General features: G+C 38.3%; 1 protein-coding gene across 1 annotated transcript in view; it reads left to right on the top strand.

Moving 5' to 3' along the window:
- map3k15 (mitogen-activated protein kinase kinase kinase 15) overlaps positions 1–19,979 on the top strand; it is a 40,437-nt gene that overhangs the window by 13,729 nt on the left and 6,729 nt on the right. The window contains 15 exon segments of the mRNA XM_055151008.1: positions 10–143; positions 230–357; positions 1,514–1,644; positions 1,833–1,938; positions 4,186–4,343; positions 4,964–5,147; positions 6,036–6,138; positions 6,140–6,214; positions 8,404–8,578; positions 10,608–10,793; positions 11,190–11,295; positions 12,628–12,868; positions 16,796–16,908; positions 18,063–18,169; positions 19,570–19,646. Coding sequence (XP_055006983.1) covers positions 10–143; positions 230–357; positions 1,514–1,644; positions 1,833–1,938; positions 4,186–4,343; positions 4,964–5,147; positions 6,036–6,138; positions 6,140–6,214; positions 8,404–8,578; positions 10,608–10,793; positions 11,190–11,295; positions 12,628–12,868; positions 16,796–16,908; positions 18,063–18,169; positions 19,570–19,646 — 2,024 coding nt within the window.

Consider the following 19,979-nt stretch of genomic DNA (forward strand, 5'->3'; position numbering starts at 1 on the left):
ATTTTCCAGTACGAGTATGACACTAATGAGAATGGGGACAGAGTGGTTTTGGGCAGAGGCACGTATGGAGTGGTGTACGCCGGGAGAGACCTCAGTAACCAGGTCCGAATCGCCATCAAGGAAATCCCAGAGAGAGACAGCAGGTGAGACTATATCCAACTTAATCCTAAAACAGTATGAAATTAAACTGCTTCTCATAAAACTGTCTGTTACTGTGTGTGTGAACCAGGTACTCCCAGCCTCTTCACGAGGAGATTGCCCTGCACAAGTATCTGAAACACAGGAACATCGTCCAGTATTTGGGATCTGTCTCTGAGGACGGATACATCAAGATCTTCATGGAGCAAGTGCCTGGAGGTGAAGCTCGTGTTGACAAAACTAATAATAATAAACTGATTAAAATATTTACTTAAGGGTAGAATAGGTAGCCTGTGCTCTTACTGGTAGGGGTGTAATGATATCCAAGTCTCACGATAGGATATGAACCTCATGGTACGATATTTATTGCGATATCGTGGGAAAGCTCACGATATGGTGGGGAGGCTCACAATTAGGGATGTAACGATATCCAAATCTCTTGGTACAATATTTATTTATACTATATATATATTATATATATATATATTATATATATTATTGTGTGGAAACTAACAAAACTGTTAATATGCTACTTTTTCTTCTTAAAATGCCTTGACAAGATTTAATCCAAAGAACTAAGATTTAAAAGTGCTTAGAAGTACTTATTTCTTCATGTAGTCTACACTGAAATGGAGCAGGGGATCATGGTCTATGGCTGCGTTCAGACTGCAGCCTGAAGTGACCCAAATCCGATTTTTTGGCCTCTATGTGACCTGTATCTGATCTTTTAATGACAATCTGAACGTTCTCTGTCTTTTTTGCTGCACCATAACTCTTAATTTAAGCAAAGAGACTTGTAATTCGGTATATTATGATGGTCCACGATATCATGATATTTCGGTTATTGTTACATCCCTACTTATAAAACTAACCTACGTATAAAAAAGAACTACAACCACAATCGAACTGGAGTTGCCAGTGCCTTTGTCTACATATAGAGGACACATATAAGTTTTTCTCATTCTCAATATAAGGACAGGCCTCATGTGAAAGCTCAAAACCTCCAGAATTCCCTCTCTGAGCTGCAAAGGCTACACTAGCACTGTTCATGATTGGCTGCAGTTGCTGAGGTTTAATTGTTGAGGGTTTAATTCAGATAGAGCCCATTTAGTTTTATTTCTACCTGGTTTTAGTTATAGGATGTCATTCTGCTTTCTGATTAGATTTATTTTAAGAACCAAAACACCAAACGACAACAGCAACAATTAAGCCATCATGCCCAATGTTTTTTATAATCAGGAATAAATCAGCATTATGATTAAAATCTGATTTGAACATATTGATCTCTCATCTGGTGACCTGTGCTTGGTCCCATTTCATAATAATTTCATTTCACATTTCATCTTTGACACTTCTTCTTCTCTTCTCTCTCCAGGAAGTCTGTCTGCTTTACTCACCTCCAAATGGGGTCCACTGAAGGAGGCCACTATTATCTTCTACACCAGACAGATCCTGGAGGGGCTCAGATACCTGCACGAAAACCAGATCGTGCACAGAGATATCAAGGTAACATTTAGGGTCAAGTCATAGTTAGTTAGTTTGAGTTACTTTGAGTTAGTGTGAAGAAAAAAAGTTCCATACTAATATTCAAGGCGGTGGATCTTCCATCAGAACTTTCCATTTGTTGGGAACCTGTGTAACATTTGGTTGGTTTTCTGTAGCCTATGTATTTCATTCATTTTTCTTTATCTCAGGGTGACAATGTCCTGGTGAACACTTACAGTGGTGTCTTGAAGATCTCAGATTTTGGGACCTCCAAACGTCTGGCTGGAGTCAACCCCTGCACAGAAACATTCACTGGTAACTTGTACATTTTAAATTGAAGTTCAACACACCAAATCTGTAATATTTCACCATCCATATTTTAGAATTTACTTTTAGCTTCAAGATTTGTTTATTTAGACTTATTTGCCCCGTTTCAAAGCTGTTTATGTCACATTAACTTTACTTATCATTCAGAAAGTTAGATTTAAAGGAGTTGTAATCCAGTGATGGAAGAAGCACTTTATTTTGTTACTTAATTAAAAGTACAGATACTGGAGCAAAAAGTAAAAGTTTCACATAAAAAACTAAAAGTATTAAAGTACCTGTTTAAAAATGTACTTAAAGAGTAAAAAGTAAAAGTATTTCACACAACTTTTGAGATCTAATGAAATTTCAAATTTAGTGCTTATTTTTGTTCAACAGAAACAACTGAATCATTTTTTTCTAGCTGTTTTTATTTGTATATTTGTCTTGGCTCAAACTATAAATGTTTTTCAGCAGGTCTCAGACAATAATTAAAAAATACTTTTACGTTTCAGTCTTGCTCAAAAATGTAGTGGAGTAGAAAGTACAGATACCTGCTCTCAAATGTAGTGAAGTAAAAGTCAAAGTCAAATGTATCCACTTTAAAATTTACTCACATTACCTACATTTTTTACTTAAGTACTGTACTTACACTATTTAGACTGACATAAGATATTGTAACATCCCTATCTAACCTATTAAATAAAGTAATTGCGTTTACAGAGCAGAAACGCAATAATATAGAGTTAGACTGATGTACAAAAATAACTCCACTCAGCCCTTAATGCACAGTCTAAACCATCCCCCCATTAATGAACCAAACAGATCAAGTTATATGAACCGTGCTGCTCTCAAGCGCTGTTTAAAGTGGCCCTTACCTAAACACACCAGGTCTCCCGTCTGCACTGCATAAATGGAGCTACAGAAATGCTGGCCTCTCCGAGCAGAGTGTAAATATCCAATAACCCTTAAAATGTCAAGAGGTCCTATCAGTGTCTATGGAAACAGAGAGAGTGCATGGGACATATACGCCATCTGGAGCTATTATTTACCACTGGGCTGTGTAATTACATCAGCTAATCTTGCATGAGCAGAATGGTGTTTACTTTTCATTAGCTGGTGTACGGATACGCTCCACTGACCGGCTATAGCTATACTTTAAATACTGTCCCTGTGTGACTCTGTATGAATGAGTTATTATAAGGCCCATGTTACGCTATTTTCTCTTCTATATTATAATGTTGTTTCCTCGTCACAGACTGGAGTTGTGTTTTGTTTCATTCACACCTTAACCACAAAAACCTTCTCTCAAACTGAAAACACTGCTACTTTGTGAAGTGATGTGGTAATACAGGAAGTGCTCCACTGTGTTTTTGTTTTTTTGTTTTTTTTTCACACACCTTCACTAGAATTATTTGGAAGATTTCAGCCCTGGAATTGTCAATCTCTACTGAATTAAAGGTAAAAGGTAGCTGTTCACTTAAAAACTACCACTCCATGACATCACAAGGTGGAACAGAGCATTTTGAGCTTTGGAGATGTAGACAGTCTAAAATTAAAGGGTTACTCAAAAATGTGTGAATGAAGAGCGTATCATAGGACCTTTAAATGCCAGCTGTTACTAGACTAGAAGAAAAACAAGAAAAACAATTCTAATTCATCTTAGAATATTTTTACAACCTGATAGTGTTTTTTAAATGACCTTTTGACAAACATGGATTTGTTGAGTCATGTCAACGTTGGATCAGTTTCATTCACTTTTGGCAAAGCAACCACTGAGGTACTGATACTTTGTAGTGATGCTGGGGGTGTTCTATGTATATCTCTTTTTGTGGTGGTCACACAATGTACACATTAGTCAAAAAAGTGTTAAAACTTAAGAAGTAATGGATTTAATGGATTTAAAGGAACATGTGATCAATTCAGGTATTCGTGGTCATGTTTAGGAGTTTGATTTTCAACACTGTTTTGTCTGAGGCTTGTTAGACTTTAATCTGATCTTTATTTTAACACGATTTGACCATAAAGAATTTACTTGGTTGGAACTAAAACAGGTGATATGTTCATGCTGTTAAACAAGTCTTTCTCACATAAAATTACAGTCACAAGTTAGCATTAACCAACAGTTTTTCAGTTAGTCACTCTCTTTTTGTTAAAAATCAAACACCTAAACACTTTAATTGTCATCTAAACCTTTTCTGAACTTGTTTCCTTGGTCTGACTGTGAGTTTGGTTAATATCAGTCTGTCGTTCTTCCAGGTACGCTGCAGTACATGGCCCCTGAAATCATAGATAAGGGCCCTCGTGGTTATGGGGCCCCGGCGGACATCTGGTCTCTGGGCTGCACCGTCATAGAGATGGCCACTGGGAAACCTCCTTTTCACGAACTGGGAGAACCACAAGCCGCCATGTTTAAGGTATAAGTGGTTTTCAGAATGATGAAATATTAAGACCGTTGTCATAAGAATTAACAATTTAAAACAAAAAAAATCCTCATGTCTCTCAAAATGTTGCCTATAAAGGAAGCTCAAACCTATGAATATAGGGCCAAAAAAAAAGTCTACACAGTTCTAATATGCTAGGGACATTTACTGGAACAGCTGAAATCAGAAAAACATCCACAATTATTTTGGATTTGGACTATTTTTGTGTACACTTGTGCCATTTTAGTATTAGTATATTTTTTTCACACTGAACAGTTTCAAATATTTTTGGAAACACATTGAAAAAGTAAGTATTTAGTTCTCTTCTCCTTGCTATAAAAACAGCACTTTGATAAAGCTTGGGATAAAATGTCTAAATGCAACCTTTATTGACAAAATCCACCTTGTTTTCTAGAAACATGAGCCAAAACCATACCAAAAAAAAAACTGATAAGCTGATGAGTAAATGAACACTGTTGGTTTATTATTAGGCTGGAAAACTGGAAAATCTATAGGACAACAAAATCCCAAGATCTTATTAGAATCTGTAGACTCCTTTATATGCACTGTCTGTATTTTAAAAGTGATTCCTTAGGTTACATCTTTTCTTGCAGGTTGGTATGTTCAAAATCCACCCAGAGATCCCCGAGTCTCTGTCTCTGGAGGCCAAGTCCTTCATCCTTCGCTGCTTCGAGCCCGACCCAAACAAGAGAGCTCTCGCCGTGGACCTGCTCAGAGACACGTTTGTGAGAATGAACGCCAAAGGGAAGAAGAGCAAGATCGCCTACAAACCCTCAGGTCTCATTAACTCACTGTAGTTATTTCACTCAAAAAAACAAACAAACAACCACACATTTCGCAACCTCACGCCATGGGGCAGATTGATGAACGAGAGGCTGCCAATCTGCACCATCGACCTCTCTGATCACCAACATGCCACATTCATACTAGGCAAAGTAGGTGAAGTGTCTTGCTTAAAGTTGCACTATTTAACTGCTAATGTGGAGGGTTTGCTACTTCCTTGTCTCCATGGGAGATGTTATTTCTTTGCCTAGGATGTTCCATAGTGAAGCATTAAACATATACCCCATGCTTTTGCTGAATTAGACATGTTTTATAGCTTAAAAATCCCTTAAAAACATGAATTCTTACCATGTGCAGGCTTCTACATATCTTTCATAATTAACCTGTCTTGTATGATTACCAAGTTTATTTCCATACTCAGGAATAATCAAGGCAAAACATTAATAGCTCCATGGAGACAAGTAGGTGGCAGAAAAGTTACACAGTGCACATTTAAGGCATTAGGTCTGGGCAGGAATCATCTGGCCTTTTGTTTTTGGGACCACTGCTCCAACAATCATCAGCCATTTTCGTAAACTGCTAATATGAACACAAAGTTTTTTACCAAGAAGTTAAACAAACACCCCCTTATTGAGTGTAAGGTTTAATATCTTGATGTATTTATTCAATCACACCATATTCTGACTTATATGTTTTAAATATGGCCAGTGTTTTATTGATAGTGTGTTTTGCAAGCATTAAAAACTTCATAAACATGTTACAAAATATGTGATATATGATTGTTAGTTTGCTTAGTTGTTTATATTACAGTTTGTGTTGATTGATGCTCCCTGAAATGTGCACTTGGACTAAATCTTCCTCTTGTATCTGATCTTTTCACAGACTACATCCACAGTGTGTCTTTACCAGTGCAGTTACAGTTAGAGGCCTCCGGGGGCAGCAGCTCTGAGCACGGCTCCGTCAGTCCGGACTGTGACTCCGAAACATGACGTGTTTTTTCAGAAGAAGAAAGACTCGGGGTCTGAAAACCTGCTCAAACCCACCAACTCCAACTACCTCAGGTCGGTTTAATGTAGAGATGTCACAATCATGGGGAAATGCAGTGTTAGGATTATTGTTTTATACATGTGTAGGACTATTTGAGAGAAGAACACAGTTTAAATATGCAGGGTTTGCGTGTTAAACATGTGTGAATGAAACAAAACACAACTCCAGGTATGTTTGTGATGAAGAAACAACATTATAGCATAGATCTAAAAGCAGTGTAATATGGGCTTAGGTCTAAGTCCTTGCATCCCTAGTTCACAAAAGGACCTCTGGCAGCAGCTTATGTGTAAAATGCGAATGAAATCATGTGTATTTGTATGTGAGTGTGATTTATATGAAACGTGTGTGTGTGTTCGTGTGTGTGGATGGCAGCTGGTCTCACTGTGCCTGTACAGCTCAATGCCTTTTACAACACTACACACATTATGGGCTCTGATGAGTTTATGGTCCTGACTGGTAGCTACGCACATCTGTTCTCATGTTCATGCTGAATCACTCTTCTGTCCTCTCTCCTCTCTCTGTCTCATTCTCCTCTTCTTCATCCCCTTTTCTTCTTTTCTCCGCTATCCTCTTTCTCATCCATTTTGCCTTTTGTCCCTCTCTCTCCTCCTCTCATTCCTCCATTGCTTCTTCTTCACCTACCTGCCCCTCACCGTGCCTCTTTCTTTTCTCCTCCCCCTCTCCCCTCACATCACGTCTCCCCTTCGGTCTCAAAATGGTCGTAATAACCTGCTCTACATGGTCCTGGTGTTTTTATTTTGCTATTTTGTCATAAATCAATTCCGATTTCTAAAAAGGAACTCCAAATTCACCCCTGTAACTACAATCCTCAATGAGCTTCATTTGACTGGAGCCGAACACTATGGGATTTATACAGTCTATGGTTTCACCTCTCTTTCTAACATCTCTTTGCTCTCTTCTCCCTCTCTCCAATCCCCCCACTGCCCTGTTTCATCCATACCCCTCTTTCTTCCACCTCCTCTCTCCCCTCCACCCCACTCCTCTCTCATCCATCACCCTCTGTTTACATCCCTTCTCTCTGTCCCTCTCTTGTCCCCTCTGTTCCCTTGGCACACACAGTAGCCAGGAGAGTCTTCTGCAGCCTCTGTAAATAGACGTGCCCAATTGTCATGAAGTTGTAAATCAATTTGGCTTGTTTAGTTTGTACTCAGACTGAAACTAACTTAATTTTAGCAAAAGATAAATAGGGACATTATTGAGTTATAGTCTTGCACAAACAACCATATTTTCTCTCTCCATTTGGTGCTTCTGTTCTGAAACATGCTGTATGTGATTCTTGTGTTGACAGTCAAGTGCTGATGTTCCTGGACATGTTTAAAGGTGCATTAAGTCACTTTTCTGGTATGATCTGCCACATGCTTGTCTCCATGGAGATGTTATTGCTTTGCTTGGAATGTTTTGCTTAATTCCCTTAAGAGAAAGAGAGAGAAATACTTTATTGATCCAAAGGGAAATTCAAGTTCTGGTGCAGCGTCTCAGTCGTCTTTGTGTCTCAGTCAGTTTAACAGGACGACTGGGCATGTAGAATCAGCAGATCTGTGTCAGGGCAGTTTGAGGAGAGGAAGAGTCACATGTGTCCCTCCTCTGTGTCCTGCAGCATCACAGCAGCCTGCAGGGGGCGCCAGGTCAACACAACAAGAAAGGCCTCAATCTCACGCTGCTCTGTGGTTTCAGTTGGTGATGAAATGGTTCATTTTCTCAAAGTATTTCCTCTGGACAACCTTGAAAAACACTTTCTCCACAGACTTTCTTGTAACTTAGCCTTAGATAAGTTTAATGCCATAGTAAGCAACATTCTGGTCAAAGCATTTTCATATCTGCGTGGAGACAAGCAGGTGATGGTATCAGTAGCTCAGTTGGTAGAGCATTTCTTCACTGACCCAAAGGTTGTTGGTTCGAATCTCGACATAAAACATCACCGGTTGAGCGGTCAGATCCACTGACCACAGATGAATGCTGTTGTTGTTTCCTTGGGCAACACTCACCCCACCTCACTCCCTAGTGTGCTCTGGTGTATGAGTGTGTGAGTGGTTCCTTGATGTGAAGCGCTTTGAGTGCTGTATAAAAATGTGACCATTTATTTGTTGATACCATCTATTTGACATGGCTCCAAATGAATCTAATCTAAATCTAACCTTGTCCATCCCTTTCATGTATCATTTGTATTTTGTCTGTGTTGCAGTGTTCCTGATGAGGGCTCTTCGTCAGAGGACCGCAGTATCCCCCCCTCCCCCGAGGACAGAGACGGGGGGCTGTTTCTGCTGAAAAAAGACAGTGAGAGACGAGCCATCCTCTACAAAGTCCTCAACGACGATCAGGACAAAGTCATCTCCAACCTCAAGGAGAACCACATACAGGTGTGGAGTACAAAATGTATCTAATATCTAAAGCAGCAGTCTCCATCGCCATTCCAGGTAGCTCCTTAAATATTTAGGAATTTTACATATTAAGTTGAATCAGAATTTGGATTCAATGTAGGTCTATTACCAATCAAATGTACTACAAGCCTTACATGCCTACATTTGTGCAGTCAATAACTGATAATGGTTTATACTTAAAGGTTGTATACGAGAAATCCAATGTCCTCAAATGCGCAGCTACATCTCCTAACATACAGCCGGTCTGCACATGAGTCAACAATCATAGGCAAGACAGTGAGGAGCGGGGGAGCCATCCGGACGAGAAGTGAGGAGCAGGGAGAAGAGCGGAGCAGGGAGAGAGGAGAGAGGAGAGAGGAGAGAGGAGAGGGGAGCGGTGCGCATTCCGTGCCCTCAGCGGGGAAGGAGTAGGAAAATGCGCGGAATCTGCGAATTTACCAGCAAGACTCTTCTTTGCCAATTACGTTTTAGTCCTACTAGCCTTGGAAAAAAAAGTAGTTTTCATAATAAGCAGAAACCTTCAGGAGAATTTGCGACCAATGCGTCAGTCTTTACCCTGCGTCTGCTTCAGTCGGCCATCGTGGAATGAATACAAGAATCACCTTATTGGCTCGCTGCTTTTCCCCTTATCTTCTTCTTTCAACCTCAAAAACGGACTTTCTTTTCAACTGCTCCTATTCTTGTCTGCCATTGCAACAAACTTTGTGCTAACTCGAGGAAGATATAGGTCAAAAAAATAAGCTGTTGCTACACATGCAGGCGTTAAACCACGTGCAGTAGAAACATTGATAGCCTGTCAGCTATACTGCCTACATATGATGTCAATAACTGATAATGGTTTATACTTAAACAACCAGCTTCACCCGTCTAAGGCTCATAGTTGCCGATATGTTGACTCCAGTTACTCCAGTAGCCAAGATTTCTTATTGGAACCCTCATTTCTGACTTTGTGACTACCCAAAGTATATTTAGTAGTCATATATTAGGTTTTAGCATTTTTATTAATATATATTTTAAGCAGATAATAATAATAATAATAATTCCTTGCACTTGTAATGCACTCTCTAGGCTTGTCGAAGTCTTTCAAAGCACTAAACTGTAGACTTTATTCATTCACTGTATACTGGGAGGTGGTAAGAGACTACTATTGTATCCACAACTGCAACAGAACTTGGTCTGAGTGGGAATCAATCCTCCGACCTTCGGGTTAGTAGAGGTTGTCGAATGTCCTTCCTCTGAGGTGATGTTCGAACCCCGTACCCTCCAGCTTCAAGGCACATGTTAAACTTACTCTGCCACTGTCGTCCCTTTGGCATTCTCAACCAAAACAAATCTTTCTTGAGTGAGTAATATTTTAAACGGCACTTGTCCTGTCAGTATAGTCTCCCACAGTGAAACATGAGCCTGGGACCAAACCTTTAGCGATGTCCTTTGGATGAGACTGTCCGCTTCACAGCCAAGTCCCTGAACACAGCTGAACAACCATCAGTCAACCAGCTATTTACCCCTGCGATGTCCTTGAAACCATCTTGTAGTGTCGACAATCTGCTTAACTTGTCATATATTAATGTTTATAGCATTATATTTGCTTACATTGTGCCAAGAAAATGAATGCACTTGCTTATATTTATAACAAACAATTAATTATACAAGATTAAACTGCACCAAATGAGATGAATGAGCATCTAAGTAGGTAGATCTTTGGCGGCATCTAGTGGCCACTCTAAACATTACATTACTATTTCCAGGCAATATTTTGTCAAGACCTTGCTCATAATTAGTTTTCTAAAGGTGCAATATGTAACTTTTTATGGGCTCCACGGATCAGCTGTTTGTTTCCATGGAGATGTGATTGCTTTGCATGAAATGTTCCTCAGTGTCACATTAAATATACAGTGTCTATATCCATGGAGAGATGCAGATGACACGACCAGATCATTTTACATTTGTGTTGAAAAAAGCAAAACTAAATGCAACTAAGTGCAACTGTGTACATTTCTCCACATAGGGCAGTGAGGAGCTGCAGCTGTCTGTGGACCACATAAAGCAGATCATCTGTATCCTCAGAGACTTCATTCATTCCCCCGAGAGGAGAGTCATGGCCGCCACCATCTCCAAACTCAAACTGGACCTCGACTTTGACTCCACCTCCATCAACCAGATACAACTCGTGCTCTTCGGCTTCCAGGACTCAGTAAGAACAAAAATACAACAAATTATTGATAATACTACTGTACGTTAGCAGTTACAATAGACTTTATTTATGTGGTGGTGTCTTAATATTCTGAAAATATCTTAAGTTTAACATTGAAGTAGCAGGTAAATAAACTTACTGATGCATTTAGCAGCTTCTATAGTTTGCATTTAAGATTACAAATGACTAATCAAGTCTAAACCTGAAATGATAAACTTTTTTTATTCTAGAACTAAAATTCTAAATGTCATGGTTTGTGTATTATTACTAGTACTGGAAATACTAGGGTTATAAGCAAGTACCAAATTCTGTCAGGAAAAATAAAAAAGATGTCCCTCCAACTATCTTTTTTTTCATTGTGAAATATTTATAATGTTGTAATTGTTGTTATTTTAGGTAAATAAAGTGTTGAGGAATCACCACATCAAACCTCACTGGATGTTTGCAATGGACAACATTATCCGCAGAGCTGTGCAGGCGGCGATCACCATCCTCATACCAGGTGAGACAGGGAGGGTAGAGCGCCATCTGCTGGACATCTGTAAGATTACACTTGGACTTACAAAAAACAAAACGGCTGAGAATCTCCATAAGCAATGTTTTGCTGGAGATGAGAATTCACAGTTATGAATTAGTTTCACTAATTTGGTAATTGGTTTATCCCATTTGGAGTGTACTACATGCCTTACATGCCTACATTTGTACACTTAATAACTGATAATGGTTTATACATTATGTGCAACTAACTGCACACTCCTAAGGCTCATAGGTGCCGATATGTTGACTCCAGTTACTCCAGTAGCCAAGATTTCTTTTTGGGACCCTCATTTCTGACCTTGTAACTACCAAGTGCATATTTAGTAGTCATATATTAGTCAGAGGTTTTAGCATTTTTATTAATATATTTTTCAAGTAGATAATAATTCCTTGCACTTGTAATGCACTTTCCAGGCTTGTCGAAGGCTTTCAAAGTGCTGCACTGCATTTGGAGTGTGCGCTTTGCAATATACATGAAAGACAAAGTAGTAAGGCTTCAGAAAGTATTGAGTCAAAATTGTTCAACATTTGTGCAAGAAAAAAAAACAACTATCCGTCTCATTTTTGATAGAGAAGAAAGAGATAAAAAATATACAATATGTAGTTAAACTGGCATGATATAACTACCGTAGTACTTCATAAAACAGTTTTTGGTATAATTTTTAAAGGTGCACTGTATAAATTTTCTGGTGGAGGGTTCCTCAAATGCTTTTCTTCTATTGCTTCGTCAGGAATGTTTCACAGTTTGGCATTAAACTTATCTTCACAGAGACCAAATCAGACCAAGTTACAGTTCAGATCTGTGGAGAGGTGACCACAGATCTGTCAGAATTCCTGTTTTTCTAGGTATTTTTAAACAATAAAACTACCTGTAATTGAACAAATGTAAGGTGGAGCTGTTTAATGTCATACTGTGGAACATTCTAATTAGAGCAATGACATATCCATAGAAACAACGAGGTGACGAACCCCCAACAGAAAAGTTACACAGGTGCACAGTGTAACTTTTCTTTCAGAGGGTATGCCACATGTTAGTCTCTACGTAGATGTAATTAACTGTTCAGCCTGGAATGTTTCACAGTAAAGGATTAAACCTACCTGTCTCCATTGAAACAAGCAGACTTTTAATGCCATATTGTGGAACATATCAAGGCAAGGCAAGTTTATTTGTATAGCAGAATTCGTACAAGCAAAGCAAAGCAAATAACTTCTCTGTACTCCTCACCAGGAAAGTTACACAATGCACCTTTAAGTCTGTTCTTTTTACCAATCATTCACCTTAAACTTGTATTGATAGAGCTGCAGACCCACTTTGGCCCGGCGTCCGAGTGTGAGGGGGCAGAGAAGGACGATGAGGTGGATGAAGAGGAGGGGGAGTACGCTCACGTTTTGGCCTCAGCTCACGAAGACTCAGTGACCACCACAGACCCCTCGTCCTCCGCCGTGAGCACGCTGCACTCAGGACAGTCCCAAGAACATCAACGCACCCACCACCAGCTCAACGCACAGCTGGGACGCCTCAAACAGGAGACCAACAGGTGAGGGACAGAACAAAATAATGTTACAACAGGGAAGAATCAGACTTTAAATGTGCTATACCTGATTTTGACTGTCTCAAAACGTGAAAAAACTAGTTGATTTTAAATAGTTTTCAGTGGTCCAGAGTATTCCTCACTTACCTAATGCATTCAGAGCAGAGTCACCAACCTTTTTGAAACTGAGAGCTACTTCATGGGAACTGAGTCATACAAAGGGCTCCCACTTTGATACGCTCTTATAACAAATATAACAAATAAAATAAAATAACAAATTTGCTCAGTTTTCTTTTAATTATACATTATTAATAATGATTAATGATGATCATCTATGTGAAGACACTTATCACGTTAATGATTTCTCACAATAATTATCCACAATGACAGCAAGGTGAGAAACAGATATCAATATTCAGCACCTTAACTTTATTCATCTCAGTAACTGTTAAATTTTCAAGTAGAGTGTTATCATATTTATCATATTTAGCTGCCATTATTTATCACATTATCATATTTGCTTCTCTGAGTGCATTTCCACATCAGTATCCCAATTATAAATGCACTTGACATAATCTTACAAATGCGCAAGTGCAAAAATTATATATTTAATAAACCAGGAAAAATATAAACAACTATGAGCCCCTTTAGCAGAGGAAGCTCTGGATCCCACAATCCACTGTACAGATCAAACCCAACATTTCTAAACACTATTGTACAGATTCTTAATTAAAATCTTCTGAATAAATAAACTCAACTTTACAACATATAAACCATAACGACTGTAGAGCCTCATCAGCCGTTTGAGAGTATAACATATTTAATGCAGCTTTTGCACATTTGTTTACATTTTACAGAAACGAAACTTAAAACTGCATGGCTCATTTGCATAAACTGTAAACTCTAAAAAAAAAAACAGCTCGTTCATCTAGATTGAGTATCTAAACATAATGTATAATAAACATATTTTTAAGATATTGTCACTTTTAAATCTATATAAATGCAAGAGTGATTAAAAAAAGAATCGCAACAGAATAAAATTAAGTTTTAGATGCAGCGCATTAGTTGTGCTATTTTTAGAACCGACGTGCGGGTGACTCATGTAGTCCTTGGGGCTGACCTGGTGCCCGCGGGCACCGTGTTGGTGACCCCTGATTCAGAACATCCTAATTATTCACCATGATGAGTTTATAAACGCTTTTCACAATGTTCACAGACCAGAGCAGAGTCTTGCTCTCATGATAAAGCTAACAGGAAATTCCATGCTAATGTGCATGTCCTCATTATTAGAATAGTTTTATGATTAGACGCACTCTGCACGTAGCAGACTTATGCTGACCTCAAGAGCTGCTCATACAATATATCTGTACTGGGAGAAGGCAAATTTGGCAAAAAATCTGGTATCAGGCTTTTAACCTGCAAAATTGTTGTACCAAAATGATCTCTAAATCTATGCTGTGAAAAATTAGACATAATAAAATTCTTATTGTATGTTTTCTTAGATTTTTGCATCACATTGTATTCATGAATATCTTAAGATTTCTGAGATTGCCCTAAATTATGACCAGTATTCAAGTGGTCTGTGCATTTTTCACATTATGTACTGTCAAAATAAAAAATAAAAAAACTACAGACAGCAAAAATAATAAGAGTAATAATAAGAAAAAAAACTTTGCTGTAAATAAATACATTTTTACTTTAATTTGAGTTTTTCAGAATTAATTTAGTGCATTGCTAGTATTTCTTAGAGCACATCTTATTTTTGCACTATCTTCTAGCATACATATTTGGTCTATTTTTGTTTCTCCTATTTTCAACGTTGCGTGCATTTTGTTACAACTGTGTAATTATTTACAATTAGGTTACATTTTACCTGGACTTAGCAAACATTACACTATAATTCATCCAGTTAAGAAAAAGCAGAATTTCCCAGCTGTGCCTTGTTAAGATTATATTGTGTTTGGATAATTTGTTCATTTACGTCATAACCACTTCATAGGTGTAACTCTTCCTCTTTGTTGAACGAGACCTGTAGGGCGTGTCCTAAAATTTTGTCATTTGTCAAACCCAGTATACGGTGATGAAAATTTCCACGTGTTTAGTCATTAAAGACACGTGTACTTACTACTCTTGCTGTCACCTGAAGAATGAAGCAACTGCACCGACTTCAGACTGTGGGTGGTGGCTGCAGATATATTAGAGATAATGTAGATTCAAGTTTTAAACAATAGATAAGGAACCAGTGAGTCAGAGCAGCAAAACTACAGACTGAATTCATCACACTAAACTGTCAGTCTCATATCTAATAGTACTTTTAGTGCTGTGTTGATTAATCTCTTAACAATAGAGAACATAAACAGTAAATATTTAAAGACTATTAACTTGACAGATTACAAATATAGTAATTGATATGTTTTTAATTATCATACAAGCCGCTACTCTCATAGAAACACATTATAGCAGGAATAAATAAATAAAATTATATGCTATTTTTTATCCTTTTGTTGTGTAATTTAGACATTTGAGTGGTATTGGGTATTATTATTCTGGACAAAGTATCATCTTGCTATAAATACAGTTACAGTAAAGCATTGTTTCCCAAAAACTGGGTCACGACCCTCAGGTGGGTCGCAAGAGATTTTTTTAGGTCACCTTGTTATGATCTGCATGTAGATCTGCAATATACTAGTCTGATGAGCTGGTTTCACCTCGTGGAAACCGTCTGACATCTATTGCTGCTATTTTGTAATGATGTATGTAATGCGCTAAATCCTGTAGGAAGAAGGGCAATAATGTCTTTCCCCTTGAAAAAATTCACCAAACATTCCCTTTGTTCCGGCTTTAAATCCTCGAACTCGGGAATCGTTGCCAACACAGAATGTATGTCTTCGTCTACATCCATCTCGACCGCTTTGTTTACTGTTGTGCTGTACCACAAAAGGGACCCAGACAGACACTTGATTTTGACGTCATGGCTTCACAGCTCTTTGCTGATTGGCCGGTGTGTGGTCTACAACTTCCGAAGTTCTTGCAAACCATTTAGTGTATTCTGATTCCTGACCTAGTCGCTTGAGAGAAATGAAATTGAGCAGAGGCACTATACAGTTCTGACACATGAGATTTTCTGTGCTCACAAAAATGAAGACAAAGCACAGAAACAGACTGAATGCTGCGCCTGATCTGCTGCTGCTGCGCTCTCCTCCTGCACCCAGAACTGGAATGCACTACAAAAACGCAGACAGACCCACCTATCTCATTGTTTTGTGTAATTGTTAATCTTTTTGTAATTAATTTTATTGACTATTTTGTTCCAGTATTGCTGCTTCAATTGAATATTGAAAAGAAAAAGAAATGGGCTACATTTAATGTCCAAATAGGCGACTTGTGGATCATTTTATTGCTGGTTCAATTACTGGGCTGTTTGCGCACATTTGTTACTTTTTACAGAAATGAAAAACCACATGGCTAATTTGCATAAACTATAAGCGCTGAAAACAAGCTGCTCCTTGTGCCCTGATGTGGTCAGCTTCTGTCGGACTAAAGGACATACCTCAGTGGAATATGTGTGTTCTTCCTGTGACAGAGGATGTGAGGATGATGGTGAGTCTGTTCTGTCATGTTGGAGATGGTTCATGTTAAACTTTACACAAACACCAGGTTTAAATGTTGTGGTGGTGAATTACTTGGCTCTGCATAGACCTCAACACAGATTCATAAATCAAAACGACGGTGACAAGGCGATGGCGGCAGTGTGACTTGAGTCGACGCAGAACTATACTTCGCCCTTAAAATTGGGCTTTAGGAGCACTGCAAAAAAAACTCAGCTTTGATGCTTCCAAAATTGTGTTGTCTGAGATTGCGATTTTCAGTCCAAAACGATAGATCGTTCACCCCTATTCTGTTCTAACCCATTACCTGCCTGTTGCGTTGCAGGCTGCTGGAGGAGCTTCTTCAGAGGGAGAGGGAGTACCAGCAGGTCCTGAAGGCCACACTGCAACAGAGAGCCCACGACCTGGAGCTGGTCAGAGTACGACACAGGCCCCCAGGTACCAACAAATACACAAAACAGTATATAACATGGGGATATTAATACTCTGCATCTGATCTCATCCACATTCCCTGGTGGTGTGATGCTAACTTTAAGCACTGCTCTGTCTGAAGCTCTGTTACTCAAGTTTGACTTTAATCTGAGCTTCATTTTAACTCAATCTGACCGGAAAGAACTGATTTAGCTTTAATTCCCACAGGTGATCTTATTTGTGCTGTTAAACAAGTACCGAACAGAACAGAAACATGAACGCTCGTATGGATCACAGGCTCCTGAAAATGTGTTTTGTGTGCATTGTGTCACCATGGTAACTACAGAAACATTCCACCACAGAAAACAGAAATACATGTGGAACACCCCCCCAGCTTGGCGTCACTGCAAAGTATCAATACACTGTGATTATATATTCACGGAGATTCACAGCAGTCGAGATTTGCTCCTCCTAAAGTTTGATTGCCATAAATAAATAAATTTTTACTTTAATTTTAGTTTTTCTGAATAATTTAGTGCATTTCCAGTATTTCTTAGTGCAAAAATAAGCTGTGATCTCTCATCTAACCTACATATTTGGTTTATTTTTGTCTCTCCTATTTTCAACGTCGCGCGCACTTACGATTTTACGAGGATGTAATTATTTGCAATTAGGTTACATTTTACCTTGACCTAGCAAACATTAAACTATAATTCATCCAGTTAAGACAAATTAGAATTCACAGCAGTCAAGAATTACTCCTTTGTGTACATAGTCTGAAATAAAGCTTGACTGACTGATTCACTGATAAAAAAAAATCATTAAAAGCAGTGTCATCAATCTGCTCCACAAAAGTTAAATACCTCTACTTTTTTTTTTTACAAAGCAAAAGGTGGTTAATTTGAGGATCTGAAAATAAAAAAATATAGAGTTATTTAAATTTTTTCTTTAATAAATAATTCCAAATGTCTTGCTTTATATATTTGATGTCTTTGTATGTATCTAAAATGTAAAAACTAGTGAGAAAAAAGAAACAACAATGGATTGAGAGGGTGAGGCCCAGCTTTTGACTGACAGTGTATGTTTAAAGTATGTTCTGTGCAAAAAACACCTAGTCCCCTTTTTCGTAAATCCAGTTTAGTAACATGTAAACCTGTCTCTTTATACCTGACTATTTTCAGACATCACCCCACCCTCCATTTTCCACATCCCAGCCGATTTTGAACCGGACAAGGAGCTCACCGACTGGCTGAAGGAGCAGGGGGCGGATCCCGACACTATAGACAAGGTTTGAGTGACAGGACTTTAGGTTTCATCACGGTCTCGGGTATAAGTCATGTTGTGGATGACATAGGCATTGGCGTTACTTAGTCACAAAAGTATGAGTGTGTCGTTTTCGTGGGATGAGAAAGTACAAAGACTTTCCTATAGCAATGACGTAATTACTAAACTGAATAAGCAGAATTGTATGGTATTGTTGTGTTTTTATTACCTACTTTTAAATTATAAGCCAAATATTCTGTGTTCTTAATAAAGATTAAATTGAATTGTATTGTATTGTATTATCATGTCTTGTAAGAATTACTGGAAATATAAATTTAATTAATATATATATAAATTAATAAATTTTAATGGGCAAAATTCATAGAAGTAAATTTCAAGTAGGATACATTCACAACTCATGGTTTGGTTTGGTCCTGTTCTAGTCCTACTGTAGTCTTGTTCTAGTCCTGGTCTAGTCCTGGTTTATTTCTGAGCTAGTTCTGGTTTAGTCCTGGTCTAGTCTTGTTTTAGTCCTGGTCTAGTCCCGGTCTAGTCCTAGTCTAGTCCAGTTTTAGTCCTGGTCTATTCCTGGTCTAGTCCTGTTTTAGTCATGTCGTGGTCTAGTCCAGTAGTAGTCCTGGTCTTGTCTTGGTCTAGTCCTGGTCCAGTCTTGTTCTTATCCTGGTCTTGTCCTGGTCTAGTCCTGGTGTAGTCCTGGTCAAGTCCAGTTTTAGTCATGTCCTGGTTTAGTTCTGTTTTCATCCTGGTCTAGTGTTTTAGTCCTGTTTTAGTCATGTCCTGGTCTAGTCCTGTTTAAGTCCTGGTCCAGTCCTGGTCTAGTCTTGTTCTAGGCCTGATCTAGTCCTGGTCAAGTCCTGGCCTATTCCTGGTCTAGTCCATTTTTAGTCCTGGTCTAGTGTTTTAGTCCTTTTTTAGTCATGTCCTTCTCTAATCCAGTTTTAGTCAGGTCAGGGTCTAGTCCTGGTCTAGTCTTGTTCTAGTCTTGGTCTAGTCCTGGTCAAGTTCTGGTCAAGTCCTGGCCTTTTCCTGGTCTAGTCCGCTTTTAGTCATGTCCTGGTGTAGTCCTGGTTTCGTCTTGGGCTAGTTCGAGGTTATGTTTTGTTTTTTGTTTTTTACTTTAAAATATTGTAAAATGTAGTTTAAATCTAATGACTAAAACATATAAAAAGTTGCATTTCTTTTCATATAGAATTTCTGTATTCTAACACTGAGAACAAAAATACTGCAATTTCTCAATCTCACATAAACACAAACCTGCAGAATGATATGATAATTAGGAAGTGGTAAAGCTATATCAGTTGCACGTACTAGACTTGTCTGAGGAAGTGCGGAACTTAATAGTTTCCTCATCTGTCAACCGCTCTGTGATTTATGTTTATGTAAATGTTGTTTTTCTTGTTGCAGTTTGTGCTCGAAGAATACACACTGGCTGATATACTCAATGACATCACCAGAGACGATCTCCGCTGTCTACATCTACGGTAGTAATTTTATTTTATATATTTGTATTTTTAATTGTATTTTATTTGTATTTAATTTAATTTAATTTTTTATATTATTTATTTTATTTTATTTTAATTTTGTATTATTATTATTTTTTTTTTTTCCTTTTTTAACTTTTTTTTTTTTTTTACTGAAACTTTAACTTATTTCCATGTTAGCTACTAGATATAAACTATTATTACTTACTGCTATAAGAAGCATGCAGGCTGAGAGGCAAACACTTACACATCACAGCAAAAGGGTCCCTAGTTAGACTCTTTCTCTCTTTCTGTGCACAGTTTGCGTATTCTCCCTGTGTCTGGGTGAGTTTC

The sequence above is a fragment of the Boleophthalmus pectinirostris genome, unplaced genomic scaffold (assembly GCF_026225935.1).
Source record: "Boleophthalmus pectinirostris isolate CB_2022bp ecotype Guang Dong unplaced genomic scaffold, ASM2622593v1 HiC_scaffold_15, whole genome shotgun sequence".
Classification (NCBI taxonomy): Eukaryota; Metazoa; Chordata; class Actinopteri; order Gobiiformes; family Gobiidae; genus Boleophthalmus; species Boleophthalmus pectinirostris.